General features: G+C 43.0%; 1 protein-coding gene across 2 annotated transcripts in view; it reads left to right on the forward strand.

Annotated features, from left to right (window-relative positions):
- The first annotated feature begins 3,093 nt into the window (after nt 1-3,093).
- LOC133027049 (RNA-binding Raly-like protein) overlaps nt 3,094-25,203 on the forward strand; it is a 40,268-nt gene continuing 18,158 nt past the window's right edge. For both annotated transcript variants that reach the window (XM_061094051.1, XM_061094053.1), the window contains exon 1: nt 3,094-3,349. In XM_061094051.1, the coding sequence (XP_060950034.1) occupies nt 3,094-3,349 (256 nt within the window). The remainder of the gene's footprint in view (nt 3,350-25,203) is intronic.

Raw genomic sequence — 25,203 nt, forward strand, 5'->3', positions numbered from 1 at the left:
AAGGAAAAGACATGCCAGGATTTCATGTAATGGAAAGTGTTTCATTTCAAAAAAGGAGACACTTCTTCTGACACGGCCACGAATGGCATGAAAGGGAAAATGAAGACTTCTACTGTTCTTCACTCACATAACTCACATAAATAAACCTGACAGTGTAATGTAGATGCTGTGATCGTTCTGAACACCAGGTCGGGATTTTTTTCCTCTAAAAGCAGTTTGCATCACTGGGATGAAGCGTTTTCTCTCTGCTTTTGATAACAAATGTCAAGTCCCCCCCAACAATTATTTAGCAAATTGCCCCACTGGCTCCTATCACTTGCAGCGTTGTTCTCCCATGTTTCTCCTCACGACGCTATCACCTCATGGGATGTGAAGCTTAATGGAGGTTGTAAATAAACAAAAAGGCAAGGTCAGCAGGAATGCCACTGATGGAATAAATTAGTGCCCTGCTCTAAAGAAAATAACCCTGAAGACAACATGAAATATATCAGTAAAGAGCGTTAAAAGGCCCCGTGGCCGTTACCCGTTCCCGATTTATCTGTTACGAGAGGTGATCTAACACTTCTCCGCTGATTTGTCATGTTCTCGTTGACCTGTCCGTGCACATCGATATAGGGGGGTGTCAGATTGTGGGTTTAAACCACCATTAGGTGGTAATTGTGGAGCTCATTTCAGTTACAACATGTGTGTGTCTGTGTGTGTGTGTGTGTGTGTCTGTGTGTATGTGTGTGTGTTTGTGTGTGTGTGCGTGTGCCTGTGCCACATTAATGTTCACTGCCTGGTGCTGATAAATGTCAAGGTCACTTGAGAGATGGCGATCAGCAGGTTATTCCGACACACCCACACCCACATGCAGTAAAAACACATGCTGATGCACTGTGCACTGTAAACAAAGGGCCCATAGGAGTCCTGAATCACCCAGCACCTCCAGTGGGTGTTGAATAATAACGGCAAAGTGAATAGCATCAGACTTCAGGTGATGTAATGCAAAAAACAGATGCTGTCGAGTGGAATAATACGTGTTTATCCATGAGTGAGCAGCCGAATGTCTCCCATGATCCCAGTCTCAGGTACGATGGTCGCCTGACAGGGAAGCTCTGCCCCGTAAATCAAACGTCTGCTGTCGAGTTTCTGGATGACTGGTCAGCGTCTTCCTTCATCTCCTGTAGATACAGAACGAGTGACCTCACGACTAGGAAATGTAGCCGTCGCTCGGATTGTCAATTACACCTCCTCGCTGCATTTTAGACATAATCTCACACCGCGCTTTAATTAGCCGAATCAAGCCCGCTATCGTAAACCACTCCACAGTAAAACTGCATCATGTAATCATGACGATACCGAGGCCACACGGTGTCACCTGCCTCTCCGCAATGATACATGAAGTCGTATAAGCGAGAACAAAATAAGACTTTGAGTGAGAAAATGTGTGTGTGCATGTGCGTGTGTGCACTAGTCCAACAACATCTGTGTTACCTTGGTTACTAATCCTATTTACTGAGGATTGGATCCATTATTCAGGTTCTCCGTCTCAAAGCAGTTGTTATCACCGTGTGTCAGGGACAGAGACTCAGAGGAAGCAAATATTGAATATTCAGTGTTTGTTCACAATGTATCTGAGTATTTAATTCAGTGAGAATAATCAATTTTGGAGTCTAATGAAAACTTTCTACAGGTATGAAATCATGCGCTTTCATTAACAAGAAAATCAATGGGAAAAGCAATGAGAAATGTGTGGTATCAATCCATCCATCCACTTTAAGAGAACTGTAATTACATATGGAATTTGAGTTGTTTAACAGTGCATCCTTTCCTGGGGTCGATTAATTCCCTGAGTGCAGCCAATCACCTGTCAAGAAAACTAACGCACAAGTTTCTTAGAAATAATAGCACAGATTCCCCGGAAAATCTCAAACTCTCTAATTCGCACTGACAGAACAAGGAGTCTGAATAAAACTGTCAGTAATTACCTGCACATGCTGTGACACACAAAGCAGCAGGGACACACAAAGCAGCAGGGACGCAACAACATGGGCATGGAGGTGGCAAAGCTTTCACTGAATTTGTTTTTTGACAAAGCAGAGAAAACTGTTCACATATTGTTTCTCCTTCTAATTCCCACACGCACTTATCCAGTGGGAGCATTTCAATCATGTGGTCATGTGAAAATACTGAGATAAAGCAAAATTTATTGTAATCTTGTGTTCAAAGAAATTGAAGAAGGTATTAAATATGATTACATGAACAAGTATGATAATCAAGTCTAATGAACCAATGAAAACATTTATATGAAATGATATTTGATCAATTTAAGAGTAATGACTGAATTCATTTTAATCATCAAAATGCCCTTTTGAAATGTGTCGGTGACAATTTATTTTAATATCACATTTTCATTAACTGTGACCATTTGTCTTTATCAACTGAAAGCAGGCTACCTAGCTTCTATCTGCGTTAAACCACAACCAGTAACCCTCACAGACTCTGAAATCACAACGCTGCTGCAGTAACTCTGAATTGAACAGGAAACCCAAGCTGGTAGCTTATGAAACGATGGTGATAAAGTACAGGTAGTTGTCTTTGAATTGTAATTACATAAAGCAACAGGTTAGTCCAAAATGACTTTGGCATTACTCAAGCTCACACAAGCTACTGAGCTAAAAGTCTTATCGTAGCAATTGTTACTTCCTGTACACATTAGCTAATTGGCTAGCTAACAAGCTAACTAGCTCAGTTAAATAGATTTTGTTAGGTGGCAGTTAAATGGTTAATTCAAAGTTGTTTCGGCCGCCTTGTGATTTTAAATATGTTCATCAGAGACACAGAACACATCTAAAAATCTAATGCTGCGTTCCAGACAACTCGGAAGTCGGATATTACGACTTCGAGGCTAGGAGCATGTTTCATCATAAAACAGTGATAAAATACCATTTCATGTTATTTCATGATCTCATATACCGATTTGATTAACACTTTGAGGTTCTGCAGTGTTTTTCTTCAGGAGCAGCTTTACCTGGAGTTGACCTGTCCATAACCTCTAAAGCCCTCTCCTCCCCCCCCATGTGTGTGTCCCAGGAGGGCAACTGGAGGAGAATGACTGGTAAAATCCAGACGAGCAACGTGACCAACAAGAATGACCCGCGCTCCCTCAACGCCAGAGTCTTTATTGGCAACCTCAACACAGCCATTGTCAAGAAGACCGACATAGAGGTCATCTTCGCCAAGTACGGCAAGATAGTGGGTTGCTCCGTACACAAGGGTTACGCCTTCGTGCAGTACGTGAACGAGAGGAACGCTCGGGCAGCTGTGGCGGGAGAAAACACCCGCGTCATCGCTGGGCAGCCTCTTGGTGAGTCTCATCTTTTTCTCGTGTTTTTTGTGGAAAAGGTTGTGTGTTGTTTCTCAATGCAAATGCCATAAGGAGCTCATAATGCGCTGGATACTGTATATTGCGCTTCACACAAAATACCCCTTGAAATACAGACTGTTTCATTTAAGCCTGCTCTTTGCTGGAGGTCTGGATTGTCTCTCCTGAGAACTCAGAAAGGCCTTGGGCATCTCTCAGACTTTTAGTTTTTGAACATCCCTAGGCTCCTAAATGCTGAAGTGTGTGTTTGTTGTCGAGCTGTTTTGGGGTGGGGGGGGGGGGGTATCCCAGTTGAATCCATTTACTGATCCACCGCTGAATGTAAGCACAGTTTGATGTCACCACTTACCAGGCAGCAACTTGCAGAAAGTATGTCAAAGTCCTTGTGAGACGTTACTCAGAGCACAGCAGAATATGTCAGGTTGCACTGGTTGGAGCTTCCAATTACACTGCAAGCATTGATCCTAGTTGTGTGCATGCACTTTGTAATAGGTTGTTTTTGTGGATGGTGACTGTGAAACGTCTTTTAGCCTATAAGCCTGTTTGTTGTGCTCATGGCCGGGAGGCAAGATATTTGTGGGGATGAACGATTTGATTCATAAGGGGCCTTTCTACACAATTTGAGGAAATTTAGAAAATCAGTTTTTGACTTTTTGTTCCCTTGAAGCAAACAAAATTATCTTTTCAAGTTTGACTAAATGAGCTCTGTCTGTGAAGGCTATTGTCCATGGCCTGAACTTGATAAAACATCTTTCTAAATCACAGGGTTGGATTTCAGAGAATGCTCCTGTCCTGCTTATTTTCAAATGATCACAGCTTAGTCTAAAGACCACAAATATCACAGTGTCAGGACGATAGAGACGTTTAAATATGATTATGAGTCCAGCACAGAGGGCAGTGTTTGACGGAACTGCAGTGAGAAACTGGAATGGATTCATTATGTAAATGAAAAGTGTGTGCAGAGTTTATATTTGGATACGGCAAGTTCTGCAGAGCTGGAATTAATGAGTGGCAATAATAGCTCCCTTCCTTTGCAAACATACAGAGAGTGTGCTTTACGGGCCTATAGGTGGGAAGTTGACTACAATTGCTGTGGTGTTTCATCCAGAGAACATATGTGAGCATATCTGCAGCAAATTGATTTTTGAATAAAGGCAATAACGTTTCCCTTAGAGGCTCAATTAGAGCTGCCTCCATGTACAAAGAGAGATTTATTTCTGCCCACATACATGTGCTCATGTTGGCATGGTTCTGAAGCAATATATCCACTAGAGGGCAGTGCAAAACGATCAGTCGTCTACTTCTGCCTCCGATTCAGATTTGATTATTGTCCAATCTCCTCTCAGTTGTATCCGTATTGGTCAGTTTTCAGAGGAAGTCAAAATGAACACAGAGTACGGCAAAAAAGCTCCGTCCTTTTCCCGTGTATGTATTTTACATTGAGCATAAGAGGAGCCTGAAGGTAACATATGCGGTTTGGATTATTGCGTGAGTGTGGAATTATTTACTGGGTTGATATTTGGCATCGAGGCTCTGACCTCATCACTCTCCACAAGGATAAATCAAGCTCAGCAGAGCAGAACATGGGCAGTGATGATAACTCGACCCAGACGGAACACAATCAGAGCACAGAGGTGGACACTGGAGGGACGCTGCAGCAGTAAGATGTTGGGTGTTTCAACCAGGGAACATGGAAGTCAATTATTATTGGCCTGTATTTACTTTTGGCATCTAAGCTGTGACCTCGTCACTCCACACAAGGATAAACCAATTTTTCACTGCAGGAATTGGAAGCAACATCAGTTTCCTGTCGATGGGATCTCAGAGGTGGACACTGAAGGAGGTCAAGTGTTTCAATCAGGGAACGTGGGCCAAACTTTGCACCTTGGAATTTATTATGTAAATGCGGAATGTTTACAGAGCTGATATTTGGCATCGAGACTCTGACCTCTGGACTATCCACATGGATAAATCAACCCAGCACAGGAGGGATCGTAACGATTACAATAACATGGAACATAAACTCCACGTGGAACATAAACTGTAGGTGGACACTGGGGTGAAGGAAGAAATTAGTTTAGTGTTTCATCCCAGAACATCAGCCAGGGAGTGAAGTGAGCAAATATCAAAGGGTGACGTTACACAGTTAAAGCAGACGAGTGAATAATCGGGAGTTTGGCCTGTGACTTTAATGCATAGCTTTGACAGCATCACACATTGGGGAGTGATCTCCGATATACAGCAGGTCGCCACTGCAAAATAATTACCGCCAACGTTATGTCATGAATCAAAACAACATAACGCTGCAGAGGGCTTTAAATTTTAAACAACAGATACAGAGAAGCCAGAGAAAACACATCCCCAGTCTGTTGTTAGCATAGATAGCATGCTTTGTAGTATTACCTTTACTTGTTTACTATGTTATTTGATCGTCTATTTAGTCTATAAATAAAATATTCGAATATGTTTTCACCCTTACATGATTCAATCGACAGTTATCAACTTATTTGCCTGCTTTGGATTTAAAGTTGCAGCTTGTCTCTAAAGAATCGACTGGTACTTCTCCTCTCATCAGGTTCTAGATAATTTGGTGTAGGTGTCCGACTCTACAGAAGCAAAACACCAGCAGACTTGAATATTCCCAGCGTCATGTTTCACTGTCAGTTTAATACACTGCGGTCTCCTTCTCTCTCCTGCTCGCCTCCTTCCCTGCACCCTTCTGTTCCTGCCATAAATCTCAAACACTGCTCCTGCACTGCAGAGACTGCTCCTCGTTCTCTGAGACCTCCACAACACAACCTTCTTTTGATTGTATATTCACAAATTTTCAAGTTTTGCGTTCTTTATTTAGCAAATATCAAGTGAATTGTGTTTCACTGATGAAGTAGCTCTTCTATCTCTAAGGGACCTGAGCTCCACTGTTGATCTTCTGAAGGTGTGGTTGTTTTTGTTCTGCCTGATCGTGCTTTGTATGCAACGGATCCAGTTCCTGCAAAGCGTTTTAAAGTTCCATGCATTTCCCCCCGTAGGAACCTTAAGTCTAGTCATGATTTGATGCTGAGAAAGCTCCTCTGTGCTTGGAATAACAATCTGACTTCTGTCACTTTCACTTAGTTCTGATGCAATTTTCCTACTATCACAATGCTACTTAGTAAGCAATGATGTTCTGGAAACATGTTTCCTGCAGATCGTTGCTTACTAAGCAGCAGCTTAGCCACAGCTTTATTTATAATAGATGAACGCTGGCTGCAAGTTTAGTTACATAAACAAGACTCCGATGAGTGGATCAAATCCACCTTTGTGTCGTGTTGTGAATGCGTGAAGCTGTAGAAGGAAAACATGAAGGAAATCTGATAGTCTTCCTCGAATTTGATAAGTGAAATAATGCAGAATCTTCAAGGAGACAGATCATGTTCAGATTGAGGTTCATATTTAATTTGTAACATTACTGTTAAAGCTTTACATTCTCAACTTCCTCGTATTGTCCATTGCTGCAGCTCCTCTTTTCAGCCCCTGTCTGAAACACTTTGATTTAGCCCCTGTCTATTTAAGGCCCCCCTCCTGATAAAGCACAGTCTGCTCTGATTGGCCAGCTAGTCAGAGATTGGTCAACCACTTCCAGCGCTAGGTAATGTCGGCCTCGGCTCTGGCGTTGCTGGGGGCGTATCAGACTAGCTGCCAATCCTTATTTGACCACTTCTTCATAAAAAGAAGAAAAGTATTGATTGTTTCTGCCTGATTTACGGTGGCTAATGGCTTTCTGTGCTTCAGGGATTTCATTAGTTTGATATTTGACGGTATGGAGGTGATAATCAGCGAATCTGCAGAAAAACATCATCATTTATTAACATACTCACAACCTGGTCCATCATCAGTCAGAGCTGAAATTACCACTGAGCACTCTGTCATATCCACAATAAGAGACTCAGTGATTTATCTGTTACTTCTCCACAGATTGTTTCACTCTCTTCACGTGTGGGAGCTGGATTTTGGCAGAGAAAGCAAATATAATTGAAAGTATTTTCATTACTCCCCGTGCTCATTTCAATACATCTTTAATTGACAATTATGGACACCCTCAATCTCATTCTCAGGACCTGATGCTTTTTATATTAACACGGCAGAGAAATGAATCAGCCTCATAATAATTTGCAGTTGAGGAATGATCTCCGCGAGGATCTGTGTTTCTGTTTCCAAAACGTTTCATTAAAGTGCTATTACCTGCAGGCTGATTGCACCTGAATTTCATTTCCACATCACATCTGTAAGCTAGTATTGCTACAGTGCTGCAGGGATTGCATTCATGTTTGATCCAACAATCACTGTGTCTGTTTGCTGAGATCATCCTCTGCCCACACAAAGAGAAGCACAACATGTCGTGGAGGCCGAGGTTTGCTTTACTGCTGGCAGTGGTCACTTGGAAAGAGGTCAGTGGAATAATCACATCACTCAGCGACCGCACAGATCCAATTCATCAGCTCAGACGCACTGGTGATGACTAATCTGTGCACTCAATGACACGCAAGGGTCGGAGGTCATAGCCTGCCGCCACCACAGAAGATGAGACTGTGTTTGTGTGTGTGTGTGTGTGTGTGTGTGTGTGTGTGTGTGTGTGTGTGCGTGTGCGTGTGCGTGTGCGTGTGCGTGTGCGTGTGCGTGTGTGTGTGTGTGTGTGTGCATGTGTGTGTTTGTGTGAATGAAACTCGGCTGATGAACGAGTGCAAAAATTCTATAATAACACAGCTGGCAGCACCGTCCACCCCTCGCCGCTCGGAGAAAAATGGACACTCCATTTCCCATTAAACATGAATAGAAGTTCAGGAGAACAGATTCAAGATTGTAGACATTTTATTATTACAACACCTCACATGAGCGCGGATGTTTAATATTAAGTCTTGTGTAGTACACATGATGAATCTTCCTCGGTTCTTACTGCATCTCTATTGTGCTAAAACACTTATTGTACATACTTTGCTCAAAATAACCATGCATTGCTTATTGTAATTAGGACACAAAATCCGTCTCCTGAAACTTCTAATATTGCTACAATTACAATAACATTGCAAATGTCGGAGCCGTCTGAAGTCAGCTGCACTGGAGCGGAATATTTCTTCTTAAGTTCCTTAAATGTCTGCGTCTCACATGTGTTGCCGTTTCTTCTCTTCCCTCCAGCTAAAAGCGTACTGGGGGGAATTCCTCATGACACAGTGACACGATGATTGCTGGCATCCATGAACGTCAAATGCATCCGAGCGGTTTCCTTCCTCGCCCGCTGAGATCTATCTGCTGTATCTCTGTTGTCCCCTCTCTTCTGCGGGCTGCCATGGAGACAACGAGTGACAGATTCTTTTTGCCCTGAGCTGTCCCAGCGTGCCCCAGGCCTCCGGTTCACGTTAGTGCTGAGTCTCCAAATCTGTGCAGTGCAGTGACTGTATATAACACTGATGTTTTGAAAGTTTGAGAGTTTTTAAAGGAAGAGTTATGATTGTAGAAGACTCCCTTCACATCTCTGCACCATCACTCGGGCCCTTTATGCGATGAGATTAGAAACCATCATCTCTTATTTTTCTCATCTATAAAAGGTGCTTGTTTCTATATCCTGGTGTGTCACTGTGTGCTTGTGTGTGTCTGCCCGGAGGCAGCAGATGCGTGTGATTGGCAGGTGGTGATTGAAGCCCTGATGGAAAAGGACAATGAAAGCACAGCATCCAGTATTTTTCTATGAGAGGCCGTGTATGAAGATAGAAGGTTCTGTGCTCCCTGGGAGCGGCGAGGAGAGAACGAGGACGGCAGAGGGAGGTTAATAGCAGAGAGAGGAAAATAACAGCATCTCTGGAGAGTCAGCCTCGAAACAACAACACCTGATAATCCTCCTTCTGTTGACTCCTGCTTGGAGAAACATGAGCCTCCCCGAAGAGATCTGCATTCCCATCCACCTGGAAGTTTCATGGTGAAGGTCCATCCCATTACAATATTAATGACCACACTGGAGGATAATGTGTGATGGATCACCAATCATACCGCCTCCAAATGGCATTGGCAAGAGTTAGGCACATAAATAATAAAGTGATTTAGATGCTAAATCCATCCTAAGCGGATTACAAAGGCAGTGGCACTGCAATCAATCGTCATTTTCGGCCAACATGATGCATAGCAAGCAGCACAGGACAGAGAAGCTGGAGGATACCGGGGCGAGGGAGAAGACTGAGCAGTGACAGGTGGAGAGAGAGAGAGAGTGCAGGGATCACAGTGTATTGTGTTGCTCTAGATGCACCTGCTGGATAAATATAGGCTGTATTCCTTGATGCATTTGATGTAGAAGGGTCTGTATTCATACAGAGCTCTTGATGACCACTCAAAGCTTTACAGTACATTCAATGCACATACACACATTCATACAGTGCATCTGTGGGCAGCACTTATTTCTATGAGGGGCCATTCATTTTCTTGGCAACAGACTACTCAGGGTTTTCCTGTCATCTCCCTCCATATCATCGCTTCCCAGGCCAGATGGGCAATGCAGTCCCTCCAGAGGGGTCTGGGACTCCTGTCACTTGGGTTTGCCTGGAAATCCTTCAATGGAAGCCACCCAGAAGGCTTCCCAATAAAATCCACCAGCAGTGGATCCCCTCCGAGCTCCCTCCAGATGTCCGAACCCCTCACCCTCTTTCTCTGAGCTCAGCCACCCTGTAGGCAGACCTTCAGAGAAACCAGAACATCTATGTTTCGACCTTCCCCCTATGTTCAAGAGCTTCTGGAAGATTGAAAGTGGCGAAAATGAGAATCAAAAGATATTTCTCTAGACTCGCCATTTTGCACCATCGACCAAAATATGACGAACTGAGTGCAACGATTTTTAAAGGCAACCTGGTAAAAGACAGAATATGTGACTACCATATAAAGATGAGCTTGTCAAAGAAAATGCAACAAGTCAGTTAGCACAGGTAACTCCTTGAATACACTGACTATCACAGGCTTAACATTGCAAATGAAAACCCGAGGGGGGGATTCTTTTTTTCTTCTTTCATGTCAATCCAATCCAAATCCTCCTGCATCTTTTGCACCTGGGCCGCTCTAATTCTCTCCATCGCTCGCCATTAGTATTCACAGGTTCGCTCTCCCTTTGAAGTTTGCATAGATAATTCCAACAATGTCTACAATAACTGCACAGCTCAGTAACGAGAGAGAGAGAGAGAGAGAGAGAGAGAGAGAGAGAGAGAGAGAGAGAGAGAGAGAGAGAGAGAGAGAGAGAGAGAGAGAGAGAGAGAGAGAGAGAGAGAGAGATTCAGAGGCACAAGCCGTCATGAGTGAGAGGTCTTATGGGTATTACCCTGACTTGAACCTTGCCAAAGAAAACCACATAAGGCCCCTTAGGAAACCTTAAAATATTTAGATTTGAGCTTCATTTATAAAAGGATTTTAAAATGAGCCGAGCCACCTCACGCCAATTGTAATTCATACACTGTATGATCTTATTTTGTGCTTTAGTCTCTTTCTTCCCTCCCGTATCTCTTCTTGTCCTTGTGGGTGATTAAAATGCATCCTGCTTGTCCGTCTCCTCCCTCATTAGTCTCACTCTGAGACATTGTGCCGGACGCTGAACGCACAGTTGGCCCGACCCGGTCACACAATAACAACAGAGATGTGGCCAAGCCAAGGATTTATCTGAGCTTGTAATGTATTCAGGATATGAGAACATGTTTCTTTTGTTGAAACAACACTGAAGAAAATGTTAAGATTGTCATTGTGAACTTAATAGGCTTTAATAAAGCCACGGGGACACCAGGAACGCTGCCAGGATCTCTCCCCGTCTGTCCTCTATCTCCCTCTCCCTTTCATACATACTGACAAATGCTTTAGCCGGGCACGAGCCACAGTGTGGACAAAGTGAGATGGATTACTGTGTGGATTTTGGCAGAGGAACCTGCAGCTAATTCTCTGATTAGAAACCTGGGTTCAGAAGGCAGGGAATCAGAGTCAGAGCTCAGCGCTCCGGAGAGCTCTGTGTGTGTGTGTGTGTGTGGGTATGTGTGTGTGTGTGTGTGTGTGTGTGTGTGTGCATGTGTGTGTGGGTGTGTGTGTGTGTGTGTGTGTGTGTGTGTGTGTGTGTGTGTGTGTGTGTGTGTGTGTGTGTGTGTGTGTGTGTGTGTTCATAAGTCAGATGGTGTATGTGCTCTATAGTTATGGTTCTATATAGTTTACTGCAGGTAAAATGATATGTGTGTCAGGAGAAAATAATAAGACACTTTCGTTTAATTTCCCACAGAGCGACAGGCCGGTAAATAGAATATATAATATATTCTGTGGTAAAATACCACACTCATGCATGATTCAGGGCGTTGTGCACTCTGTATATGACAGGTTGTATTTTTGATCCTCGTGCAACAGCCAATGTGTCAAAGTGCCCTTCAGCGAAATGAAGAAAGCTGCTTCCTCAGCAACAAGCAACACGCCCCCCCGAAATGAAAACTCCAATATCCGCTTCTTAATGACCAGATATTCCCTTTTCCACAAATGTAAACACGTTATTGAGACTTTTCTATTGCTTACAACTTGATGTTTTAACCATAGAATGTTTATGAAGATGGACGCAGCGTCTGCACATCCTCCTGTTGTGCAAAAGCGAAGCCATAATATCCAGGGTTCGAATGCTGCCATCTTGTGGCAAAGACTTCCTTTGGAGCCAGTGTCTACCCTGTATGGGTAGACACCGGCTCCAGCTGAGTCCAAAACAACATTTATTATGTATCTTTCCGAGTGAGGCTCCCTGAAGCGTCCGTCCTTTTCTATTGGTCCAGAGCAGCCAGTGAATAAACGGATGGAGCCCAGTCTGAGTCGGGCAATGGGGGGGGACAGTGAGGAAACAGGATTAGCTGGAAGCCTAACAAGCATCCTGGCCACGATGCGTTCATTAACATTACATCCCCCCCGCGGGGACGCAGAGACGGAGGGCGGCGAGGGGAAGTGGCTTCAGACCAGTGAAGGAGAACAGATCATTTCTCTCTATGCATAATCACACACACATGTTGACGAGTCCAGGTTCATCATTAGCACATGCTGGTGCGAAGGTTTCTCACTCGGATATTTGCGTTCTCACGTTCAGAGCCTCCGAAGAATGTCCAGGAGATTCTCTGGAGTGAAAACAGCGATAATGATTTTTTTCTTGGGGCCCCAGACACCTGCCTGCTTTCCCTACTCTGCTGTAATGCTCCTGCCTCTATGTGTCTCAGTGATGTGTATGAAGTGTCATGAGCCTTTTCTATAGGATTAGTCGTCTTACAGATGCTCCACATGTGCATGCTGGGAGATAATACTCCAACATGACAACTGTGAGTTTGTGGCAGGCGCACATGACAAGAGGCCACCGCGGTGTGACCTTTTAACACCGAGCATCAGTTCAAACACAGACTCCACACACACACACATACCCCTGGAAAGGAAAATTTGCCCTTTGACACAATAATTGATCCAGTCAGTCATGTCTGTCTGCCTCTTAATTCACGTTATAATTGTGGATGTGCACCTCGGGCGCAGCGACAACCGGAGGAATCCAGCCGATAAAAGGTGACGTATTGTGCGAGTAATGGCTCGTGACTCGCGATTACACATGCGGTGATAATTACTGCGACCCCGGAGGGTTCCTGCAGACCCGTGCTCACAGGGCTCTGCAGCGTTACCCCCTGCTTAGTGCACAAATTAAAAATCACTGTGGCAGACTGGCTGGGGAGTTCGCCCCCTGAATGGAGACGGACAGTATAAACAAGATAATGTTAAAAAACAGCCCCTAACCTCGCCTGCAGCCATGTCTTGCTCTCTCATGTGTTCGCTCTTCCGCTCACATTTCCGTATTTGACTTTGCATTTGCTCTCCCTCCGTCTCCTCGCTGTGCCCTCACGCCAGTTTGCCTCCTCATTCCCTCGTCCTCGTGCTCACGAAGCTTCCTCGCCGATTACGCTTGCAGAGCTGTGGGCCTGTGAATCATCGCATCCAGTTGTCAGTGTCTGAAACGGGGACGACGGCGCCCAGCCTCGGGGGCCACTGTCCGGTAAAGGTCGCGTCGAGGATGATGGCGGTTAACTACCTGAAGTTTATTGCAGTCAACACTCTGCATTATAGGAGTAACCTCTCTGACACCATCCAGACGCAGTTTGCAGCGAGGCCATAACCACCTCCAGGTACCCGTGCATGACAGAACTGGCCACTTGGCCTCTCAGACCTCTAACCTGAGCTATTCTGGGGAGTGGGGGGGGGGCAGCTGGAGGGATTATTCTGCAGCCGAGGTGGCAAAGCGTCTGGTGCATTAGTCTCATATTTTTACAGCCTTTTTTTTTGGTTCAATCTCACTTATCTCAAAGCTTTAAAAGTCTTTTCTCAAACTCAGCTTCTTCTCCTTTATCTGTTTTTCCTCCTTTGTGGCGGCTATAGATTTAATTAAGGGGAATCATAAAGTGATAATGACCTTTACCTGAACAGACCTCTTCATAAAAAAAAAAGGGGAAAAAAGTGTCCTGGATATTTTGCATATTCAGTGTAGATTGGGGTGAGACGCTGAGCTGCCGGCTCGCTCGGTGAAACTCACTTTGGATAAGAATTCTGCTTTTTAGAGCCAAGGCGATAAAAGGCTGCACGCTGCACTGAGCGGACAGGAGGCCGCGTGGCGACTGCAGCTGTTGAGGGAGAGGAGTCGTAACGCACAGCTGTCGGCTCCGTGCCTCGCAGGAACGCAAAGAGACAAACATTAGCTTTATACACGCAGGCAGAGGTTGTCGTCAGCAGGCAGCAGGTGGTGGGAAGTGCGTTCCTGACCTTGACTCCTCCTCCTGGCCGGTTCACACTTTCTTATTGGCCTGTGGCCTCGGTGCTGCAGGATATGAAGATGTGTACTAGAGCTGCAGACGTTTCATTATGTGAAAACAGGAACAGTTGGCAAGTCCTGCCAGGAGGTTTAGCACCAAACACACACACACACACACACACACACACATACACACACACACATACACACACACACACAAACACACACGCACTCACACACACACACACAGGATGACAAGAATTTAAATTAACTACATAATTGATGGATAAATTATAGAAGCACATTTCTGCTATTGAAAGAAAAAAAAGATGCAGTGAAAATAATGAGATTCTAACTCATTATACTGGATAGATTCTAACTTGTTATACTGGGAAGATTCTAACTTGTTATACTGGGAAGATTCTAGCTTGTTATACTGGGAAGATTCTAACTTGTTATACTGGGAAGATTCTAGCTTGTTATACTGGGAAGATTCTAACTCGTTATACTGGGAAGATTCCAGCTTGTTATACTGGGATGATTCTAGCTTGTTATACTGGGAAGATTCTAACTCGTTATACTGGGAAGATTCTAACTCGTTATACTGGGAAGATTCTAACTTGTTATTCTGTGAAGATTCTAGCTTGTTATACTGGGAAGATTCTAGCTAGTTATACTGGGAAGATTCTAGCTTATTATACTGGGAAGATTCTAGCTTGTTATACTGGGAAGATTCTAGCTTGTTATACTGGGAAGATTCTAGCTTATTATACTGGGAAGATTCTAGCTTGTTATACTGGGAAGATTCTAGCTTGTTATACTGGGAAGATTCTAGCTTGTTATAATAGGAATATTCTAGCTTATTATACTTGGAAGATTCTAACTCGTTATATTGGGAAGATTCTAATTCGTTATACTGGGAAGATTCTAGCTCGTTATACTGGGAAGATTCTAACTCGTTATACTGGGAAGATTCTAACTCGTTATACTGGGAAGATTCTAACTCGTTATACTGGGAAGGTTCTGACCCATTATTCTGAGATCCTACGTAACAGCAGGACTCTGATCACTACCTGGTTCTAAGCTGTTCACTTTCCCGGCTGCAGAACGTGACCGTACCCTGCTGCCTTTATATCTGCTGATTTCTGTGACTGGAGTGGTTAAGTGTGTCAGTTTCCTCCGCAGCCTACCTGTGTGACAGAATTATTAATGAGCTGTGTCTGTATTTATGCAGCTCATCTAACAGGCAGAGATGGGCCTCCTTCATTACCCCGAGCCGCCAGGAGCCGGCCTGTCAAGTGAAATGTGAGCCGCAGCCCGAGACGAGCACTTGTTATAACAAAAGGGGGGGGGGGGGTGGATTCATGGAGCATTGATTCGGTTTGGAGATGATGGGTCTGGAGACGCTTGTCGGCCTCATGTGTGAATGAGTTCACAGAATCATGTGTCTCTGCATCACAGAGACAGCTCCTCACACCGTGGTCAGTGAGCACCACACTGTGGCACGCAGCAGTCATTACCTCCGCTGATCCTCAGTGCATTCAGAGCCCATCATGTCACATGTATTGATGCACACTCCAAACACTGTGAAGGCTCTCAGCTTTTCTTCATAAAGAACCAAGTCACCGAGTGATTCATCTCTTACTTTCTTCTTACTTTCTTCTCGTCGGCTGCTGGGAGGAACATGGCGGCTCGGCACTGTCTTAATAGGATCATGTGTCACTCTCTGAAAGCTGCGGAGGAGTCCTGGTGTAAGAGCTATTGAACTTGACACAAATCATGTTGAGGTGCTGGAGGCAAAGCTGCCAACATGTTCCTTCTGATCTATTTCAGAGATTTAGGCTCACAGCTTCATTTACTAATGCACGTCCCCTCCTGTGATGACATCAGCAGTTTCGCAGAGCCAAAGAAAATCCACTGAAGGTTTAGAAATATCTTCATTACATTACTTTATTATTTTGTACAATATCAGTAACTGCAGTATTGCTACAGCAGAATGTTGGAGAAGATTATTACTTGTAGTGTGTGTGTTTGTGTGTGTGTGTGTGTGTGTGTGTGTGTGTGTGTGTGTGTGTGTGTGTGTGTGTGTGCGTGTGTGTGTGTGTGTGTGTGTGTGTGTGTGTGTGTGTGTGTGTGTGTGTGTGTGTGTGTGTGTGTGTGTGTGTGTGTGTGTGTGAATACTCATTTGTGTAACATCTTAAGGGGACTTGTTCCAGTATAAACAGTGACTTTATCAGGACCAGTAGACCTAAGGATGCAAAAGGTCACTTCTCAATCTAAAGACCTTAGGATCACTGCAGTTGTCATTAATACCTCAGCCAAGAGGCCAAGTTATGATTTTCCACATCTGCTTGTTTGTCAGCAGGATTAAACCAAAACTACTAAACAGGTTTCCACAAAACTTGGTTGATGAGAGGTGCAGCTTCTTTAATTTTGAAGGGGACTGTTTGGCCTTGGTGGATTTTTGCTGTGATCAATGCTCTTGAATGTTGTGACCCTGTTTTTTTTAATTTACCTCCACTTTAAATCATAACAATTCTTAACGTTAATACAGGTTAAGTTCATGAAACAATGAGACAGAATAAAGTGTGAACATGACAGTAGCAGAGTTTATCATGTTAACTGAAAAACTGTTTAGACTAGAACTTAAACTCTTGTATATTTTGTCATGTTTGTAAGAAGCAGGTCCCAAATGCAAAGATACACTTATTCACAACTTAATAAAACCAAATGCAAAAATTAAGGAATAAGGACACCAGGACAAAAAAATTGAAAACTGACTAAAACACACTGAACAGACGAGCCAACAAAGAAGAGAGACAATCACATGCAGAGACTTAATACACCCGGAGATGGAGAGAGATAACTGAACACAGTTGAAACACATCAGGGAGAAGCAGGTGATCACAGATGAAGGAATCAGGAGAAAGGAAAGGAATATACTAAGTGCAAACTGCTGAGAAATAAAATTCCAAAAGGTCCAACACAAAGTCGATTACAGAAGTTCATCACATTTAAATAATCAATTGTGGATAAATGCAGAATATGACTACCATACTTTCTGTTCCCTTTAAATATGAATCTATTTAAACTGTTGTGGCTAGTTTAAAAAAATAGAGCTAAGCTTAGATTTAGATTCATGTGACTTTTGATGCATAGAGTATGGTTCTGAAAATCAAAAAAGGATCTAAACCCTTTGGAATGACCTCTTGTTCTGCTCTTTATCTAAACCATAAATATAAACAAACGTAATTTGCCTAGGATAATAAATATTAAAACATTTGTCTACAAGTATATGTGTCAAAATGTGAAGTGGAAAAATACTATTGTATTGAAATTTAAACATTTCCTCCCTGTTGTGTGGAAACCATAAAGAGGTGGAAACATGTTTATAACATTAAAATTGTTACAGTGGGTATAATTGTTTCTTCTCCTTTGTTTTACTCCCTTTGGTAAAAACCATTCATCGGCCGATGCCTCTGTCATTGTGGCTCCATTTCATCCAGGAGTCGTTATTGTTTTAGTGTGGTTCACATTATCTCTGGCGACTGGGTGAGCGAGCGTGGCACTGATGTCGTCTGAGCTGAATCAGACTTGGCAGCCTTTAATGCCTGTATGAATAGCAATTGCCAGTAGCTCAACATTTGAATACTTCTTAATGTGATTCTTTGCACTCGGCTGACCCTGACAGATGGAGAGAGGGAGAGGGGAAGAGAAGAAGAGACAGAAAAACGAGGGTGGAATGTGGAAAACGGGAGCGGAGGGGGAGGAGGGATGATCCTAAAGATGGAAACTAAATGAGAAAGAAATTAGGTTTTACTTGAGAGGATGGATGAATGGAAGTCGTGCGGTGGGTGAACAGATTCATCTTTCTGATTAAATGAGGGCAAATTAAAGGACGAGTCTGAGCTTTAGAAAATAATCCATCAACGTAAAATAGATCATGTTTTTCTAATTTGTGTATTTGTAGAGTTCAAAAGAAGAATTTCTTTTCTGCCCAGGATCAAGTTTTACTCCAACAATTTAATTTATTACTAAACATTTGATTCCTTCAGCCTCAAAGGGAACCAGCGAGGCGTTAAAATAATCACACACAGTTTTATTGAATTTATCTATCAAAGCTGTTTGCCTCTGATAATTGAGTTTGCATGTTTTCCCTGCATCAACTTAATCTGCAAACATTGAGAACATTAAAGCAATGTTCTCAATGTTTGTGCATCTGACAAGATTTTTAAATACTGAAATACTTTGACTCTAGTTTCATATTTTCCATCTGTGCAGTAGCTTTAGAAACTGTCTGTATTATGTTTTTACTGTCTGTGTCTTCAAAGTTCAGTTTATAGAGAAAATCCACAAACCAAACCAGTGAACCGGAAACATTTGTTTCTTTAAATCTCTGTTGAAAGAAGCTGTCATTCTGCTTGCTCTCCACTAGAGGGTACCATTTGTCTTCCCAGGTTTTCTGGTTCAGAGTCACCAGCACTTTCAGCTCCTGTTGGAGAAACTGTTGTTTCCTGCAGATGTTCACACATTGAATCAACACTTCACTGTGCAGTTAGAAAACATGCATGGGGCAGAATGTGTGTGGAAACTCCTGATGTCAGTTTTCTTCGTTTTCACAGCAGTTTTTCTTCTCGGTATAAAGTTGTGTCTGTGCACAGAGCTTATTTCAGTATTCTTGGCTAATTTACATGTGCAAACCTGGAGAACGTAACGAAATGTTTATAAACACACTGTTAACAAGTTACTGAAGTGAAAATGTGTAGAATGTAGTCAAAGGGAATTTAAAGAAGTGAAATTTAGCATGTTATTTTACACTTTTTGCTCGAAACCTTCTCCTTAAATTAGACCGAATCCAGACAAATGGGTGTTTTGGGCTTTGTGAGCATAATATAAGCAAAGAGACACAGTTTTCTGTCACAGGCTGCTAAGCAGTTGCAGCCGTTGACACACAGGATACGTTCTCAATCACTCTGTGCCAGAAGCAGTGGCTGTCTAATGAGCTCCGAGAGGCTGTGAGTCACAGGCCAATGAGATCTGATAGCTGGAGCAGATTTATATCCATCATGGAGCAAATCCCCCCCCCCCCCCCCCGGGCGTCGGCTGCGTCCCCATCTCTCCATCGCAGCTCTAAATGAGGATCGTTTGTTAACGGGTGGAGAGAGTGAGAGAGTGAGGAGCTCTGTGGATGATGCTGATGCATGTGCGTCCTCTCTGAAGCTGCTAATGATGAGCTTAATGTTTAAGAGACTTTTCTAGAAACCCACTGTGTATTCTGCTCTTTCTTTAAATATTAACACCCAATTTGTTTCACACCAATCTCCCTCCTTATTCTCCTTCTGCTCACTGTAAACATGGCACACATGCTTCCCTCTGTGTCATATCTACTGTGATACTGATAAAAATGTTCTCTTAACCTGTCGTCATGGTTTTGTATGTTTCATATTACAAACTACATACAAGACATTAACAGTTTCTACCACATCCCACATGTATGTGTCACGTACATTTAGTTTTTCTGAATTAATTTTCTGTGAAATAAACTGTACTAAACTTGGCACCAAGTGTAATATGAAAATAACAGATTCTTTCGGCCTTTTGGAGGCAGCAGAAACAATATGTAAATACAATACTGACAATATATTCTCATGGCAACATATTCATTAACACTTTTTGTCACATATGAGGGAAACATCTGGATATGTAGCAGCCGGATGTTTCTACTATGTCTAGTAGGTTCATGTTACTTGAATGATAAGAGAAAAAAACAAAAGAATTCAAGTTCTGGTTCAGAGAGCTCTGGTTTTGAGATAGTCACTGGAAAACTTGTGGAAATGTATTTTTAGCCTTTTTTCTCAAACATGAATTCATGACTTTTCATTCACATCGGAAACATGAATGAAATTATTTAAGGTATTTCAAATAAAGAACAAATTGAAATGGCGATTCCAGCTTCATTTAAAATACTCTGAATTAAGTAAATGTGTCTTTATTATGATCAAATCCTATTTTAATATTGCATTCTAGACTCTCGTTGTTGTATTAATTTATCCTGGACAGTAGATGTCTCTGCTATGCTGTTATACAGAGTTTCCTCTTTGCTGGTGGTTAGTCATTGTTCAGATCTTTTCCTCCTCCATAAAAATACAAATTTAAATATGTGAGGGAAGCATTTTCATCCTTTTTACAATAAACGACTTTGACCTACAGCTCAGCGTTTGATCGAATCAGCTGCATCGATTTACTTTAATTGTTTTCACTAAAATCCACTCTGAGAGATTTTCATCGTCTCTGAGTTTCAAAGTGAAAAACCCACAGAAGAACATTTGTCATTGTGGCGCATGAGAGAGCATCAGTGGTTTCAGAGGACGGAAATATTGATTGAAATCCGGCTCTTCTCCATCCATCGGCTTTCAGAGTTGTTTGTTTCCCCAGCACCCCAAAAAATAAAAAAAATCATTCAATTCACACAATTATAATGTAATGTAGTGGGATGAATTGCACAAAACCAGCATCCGTGGAGCTTCCTCATCCTCGTCTCCTTAGCAACACAATCCCCTTCTGCAAGTGAGATGAGAAGCACCTTTACTGAAGAGCGCCTAGAGGTTGTGGATGGAGGAGAATATTGTTCATGTGCCAATGTGGAGTAAGATAATAATCAGTGTTACGGTGCAGAGGGAGCACCTGCTGGTTCTTCACACAGCCAGAAGCTGCTTCACACGTGTGTAACCACTAACAGGACAAGTGTCGTGCTGAAGGTCAGAGACGGAGCTCGATTTCAGGGATTTGTCCTTTTTTCAAAAGGTTGAATTGACAGGAAATCTAAAGGTGCGTGGTGCGTATTGTGAATTAACTCGTCCCCCGGTGGACCGGAGGGATACATTTGAAGAAAAGTAATTAGCTGCCAACACTTGGAGGACAAAGTGACAACTTGTTTTATGTTGTGGTCAGAGGATGAGTCCCAGTGATGTGGGAGATCCCATAACTTTATCCTCTAGCGCCACCATGAGTTTGACATGTGTAGCTTAACACATCTGACCTATAGATAAATGTGATATGTCTTCATTGTACTATAGTGAGATAGGATTTTTTTTGTTTTGTGAGGGATAATATGACATTTATATATTATTTAAACAGATATGAACATACGTATAATTTGTAGATATAAAGCTTATGTAAAACAAACATTGAGCCCTAAAGAGAATCATATAATCTTATTTGCTGCAGTTAATCAGCTCAGATACATTTGGCTTCTTGCTTTTTTCGATTTATAAACGTAAAATCTGACCCAAAAATTCAATAACTTGTTAGAATCAAAAAATCTGGATCTAAATTAAGAGCAGATGAAGATAATCAATCATCACAGATTCCTCTTTGTCTCGTAGACCCACATTTATCTTCTCTTTAAATATATGTTGGACTCAGTGACTGTCAGTGCGATGATCCCTGTGAGAATGAGATGCTCCCCCCCCCCCACCCCCCCACCCCCCTCCGGTGTGAGATCATGGTACGATCCTCTCCAGCAGCAGAATCAGTCTGAGGAGCTGATTCTAGTTTCCAGTCCCATAGTCTCGCATCTCTCAGGATCTCAGTCCGACTCCGACTCTCTCTCTCCGGCTCCTCATCCAGGATCTGACCGAGCGCCACGCTGGAGCCGTACATGATGACCATGTACAAGGGGAAGCGTCGCAACCGTCGCTGTAAGTTATTCTAATCATCGCTGAAGGAGTCAACGGGGACATTTGTTCTCCGGGATCCTGTCGCTCCGCAGGAAATGCAAGTTGCGAATATTTGAGATTTGATTCGTGCACGATTGAATAAATCTGCACACAAAAAAAAAATCTAATATGCAAAGTTAAACCTGCAGCATGCGTCGTTTAGTATTTTTTTTTTTTTTTTGTATCTTTCAGCACTAAACTCCGCTGACTCATATGAAGTCAGGTCACCTGCTGGATCCTAATCTTTTGTTTCACAAGATTCCTCCTTGCTCGGTTTTCTCTTGTGTTATAACCTGTGTTCATTCTGCAGAAGTTCTGCTGTTAACAATGAGAACTGTCTTCTTACTGCTTTTCAAAGTATCGCAGTTATAATTCATGACCTTAGAACTGATTCAACTCAGCACCAGATGTTCTGCAAGACACTGTTTCCTATGAGACTGGTTCTGCTGCTGCTCCTCACGCACTCACATAGATTTACATAGATTTCTGTAGTTTTCTCTTGTGCTGATGGACTGTGTGGAATTTTAACCCATATGCATGAATTTGAAAGGATGCATCGATCAGCTGATTGATTAATCAATGAGGCAACGGTTTGCATATTTAAATAATTGTTATTCATTTGTTTTCTGCAAGAATTACCTACTTCAAGCTAAGATTTAGGTAACGGAATGTGGGTCAGATGAAACATGTTGTTTTACAGTCTTTTTGGTCTGAGTGACTGTCAATAATTATGATTCTTTGACTAATTTCAGATGTTCTCTGGCCCCAAATAATGATTTTAATTCAGAAAAGTAGTCAGCAGATGAATCCAAACATATGAATATAAATAAATCATTACTTGCAGCCTTATAACAGTTGATACGCAGCCCAATCTAATGCCAAGTAAGAAATGCATGGTGCAGTGAATGTGAATATACAGAAGAGCTGATTAAGAAATCTGAATAGTAAGATGTATCTTAACAGATATGTAAAATCAGTGGCTGGCTAATTAGGCTGACTTGCTGTTGGCTCAATATTCCGCAGGTGCACACAGGCCCCTCCCACAGCGTGTTTCTCCTTCCTGTCGTCTGCACTGTACGTCTGCGAGCTGCATCTTAACTGTGTGGATACGCAGCTTGTGCACAGCAGGGGGCTGAGCACAGGAGGAGGCAGTGTCAAGAGACAGAGCAGGAGGAGGAGGAATCCAGGAAGTCCTTCGGCAAAGAGCGAGGGAGACAGTGAATGTGTGCATGGGCTGAAGATGTGGAGCTTGTTAAAGAGATTGTTCTGTTCTCTGTCTGGCAGCTGTAGATCCCTAGAGACTGAGACTGAGAGGGGAGGGGGTGCTGAGATGTCTCATTACAAACTGGGTCTTTATAGAGAACAGGAAAACTAAATTAAAGCCACAGGTCCTCTTTGAGTCCGGTCTTTTTGTCCATATTTGCTAACGTCTTATGAAAGGTTACAGATACAGACATAACAGAGCAGTACTACCAGAAATCCTGAGGGGGCAGTGTAGCCAATAGTTCAAGATAGATGACCAGAGGGTACGAGGAAGACATTTCAACAATGGCAGAACTTTTTCGAGGAGAGATTACAAATTTCTCAATGATCCCAACCTCCTCCATCGTCGACATGTTTGCGCTGCCCTCTAATGGATGTATTGTTGCCAACCATGCCAAAGTAAAAGTTGCATGGAGGTATGTGGGCAGTTACATCGTTTGAAAAGGACGTATCTCTTTTTGTGCCTAAAGGCAGTTGCATGGTACAAAGACGACAAACATCTTATCTTTTTCAATCGCGTTGCCTTCATCGGTGTAGAACCCGAAACACTTTCAGACGCTGCTTCTCAGATGCCTCAGTGTTGTGATTGTCCATTCAGATAATGAGTTGCCCTCTGCTGGATAATGAGGCAAGCAACAGACAGTCTTATGCACTTCTCGACTGACTGTTTTGAATTCGAAACAGTTCATTATCGTTGGAATATGACGTTTCCCCCAACGTTTCAATGAATATTTGAAATATCGGAAAAAAGAAGTGACAGTCCTGACACTTTTTGGAAAAGGAAAGCTCAGTTATGTGTCTTCAAAGCAGCTGATCTGGATTCGTCAAACCTTTCTGCAGAGTAAGATGCTCGTCTGGTGTCGGGCCCGGCTTCATCCAACGCTGGCGGCTTCTAGAAGTTGGAGGACGAATCCAGCATTTGGTCCTTTTTGGTATTTTTCTCCCTTCAGTTCGTGTACAGTTTATTTGTGCGGATTCAGCAATGTTGGAACAGCGTGTGTGTGATTGACCGTGACGAGGTGTGTATGGGTGCAACTCCTGGGATGAGTTGGTCTACAGTGATTCATTATTTATTCCTTGGCACCAGCATCTCTTATTTTAAAGTGTGCTCTGCAACAGTGCTGCATTGATGCGATACAAAAAGTAAAAGCTTTCATTATTTATGATTGTGTATTACCTAGAAAGGAGAAATCCCTCTTTTTGTTGTAACAAAGGTTCTTCATAAACACGCCGTGGGCAGTTAAACCCAGTGGCAGATTTATCTTTTCACTTTGTTCTTTATCAAGGTGAACCCTGTGTCCGTGAGCGGGTTTTCTACTGCAATTAATTTAATTAGGAGAAGTAAAGCTCTCAGCCTTTATTCTTGTGCGTCTGCGAGCAGGAGCAGAGTATTTGGGTTGAGGTCCATGAATATTTAAGATCTTGCAGCTCAGGAATCTGTGGAGATCAGATGTTGGTTCCAGCCCTCTGCACCACCGGGATGTGCTCTCTGTGTGTGCATCTGTGTGTCGTATGTGTTCGTCCCTGCTGAGGGTCCGGCTGAGTGGGTTTCACTTTGTAAGGCTGCTAATGAAAATTGATCAAACAAAGAAACTCAGTCCAGAGTCGTCTGTGGAATTTTTTTTTTATTAATCCACCGAGTCTCGTCTTGGTCACCTCTTGTTACTGTTGCAAATTACTGCTTTGTCCGTGCTGCAGATGTTTGTGTGTGTGCGTGCGTGCGTGCGTGTGTGTGTGTGTGTGTGTGTGTGTGTGTGTGTGTGTGTGTGTTGGTGATGATGATGGGCTGGTGAGGGAATGGGGAAGGAGGCGGGGGAGCACGAGCGGCAGGCTGTTATATCGTCTGTCAGATGTCCTCCGTGGATCTGAAGCCATGTGTCAAGGGCGTATGTGAGAGTGTGAAGAAGTGTGTGTGTGTGTGTGTGTGTGTGTGTGTGTGTGTGTGTGTGTGTGTGTGTGTTTGGCTCCATTTTGCCCCCAAAAATCTCAGTTTGCATGTTGATGAGGAGGAAAACAAATCACGTGCAGCACAATCCTTGGCGGAACTGCTCTGCCTCTCT

This window comes from Limanda limanda, chromosome 20 (genome assembly GCF_963576545.1).
Source record: "Limanda limanda chromosome 20, fLimLim1.1, whole genome shotgun sequence".
Taxonomy (NCBI): Eukaryota; Metazoa; Chordata; class Actinopteri; order Pleuronectiformes; family Pleuronectidae; genus Limanda; species Limanda limanda.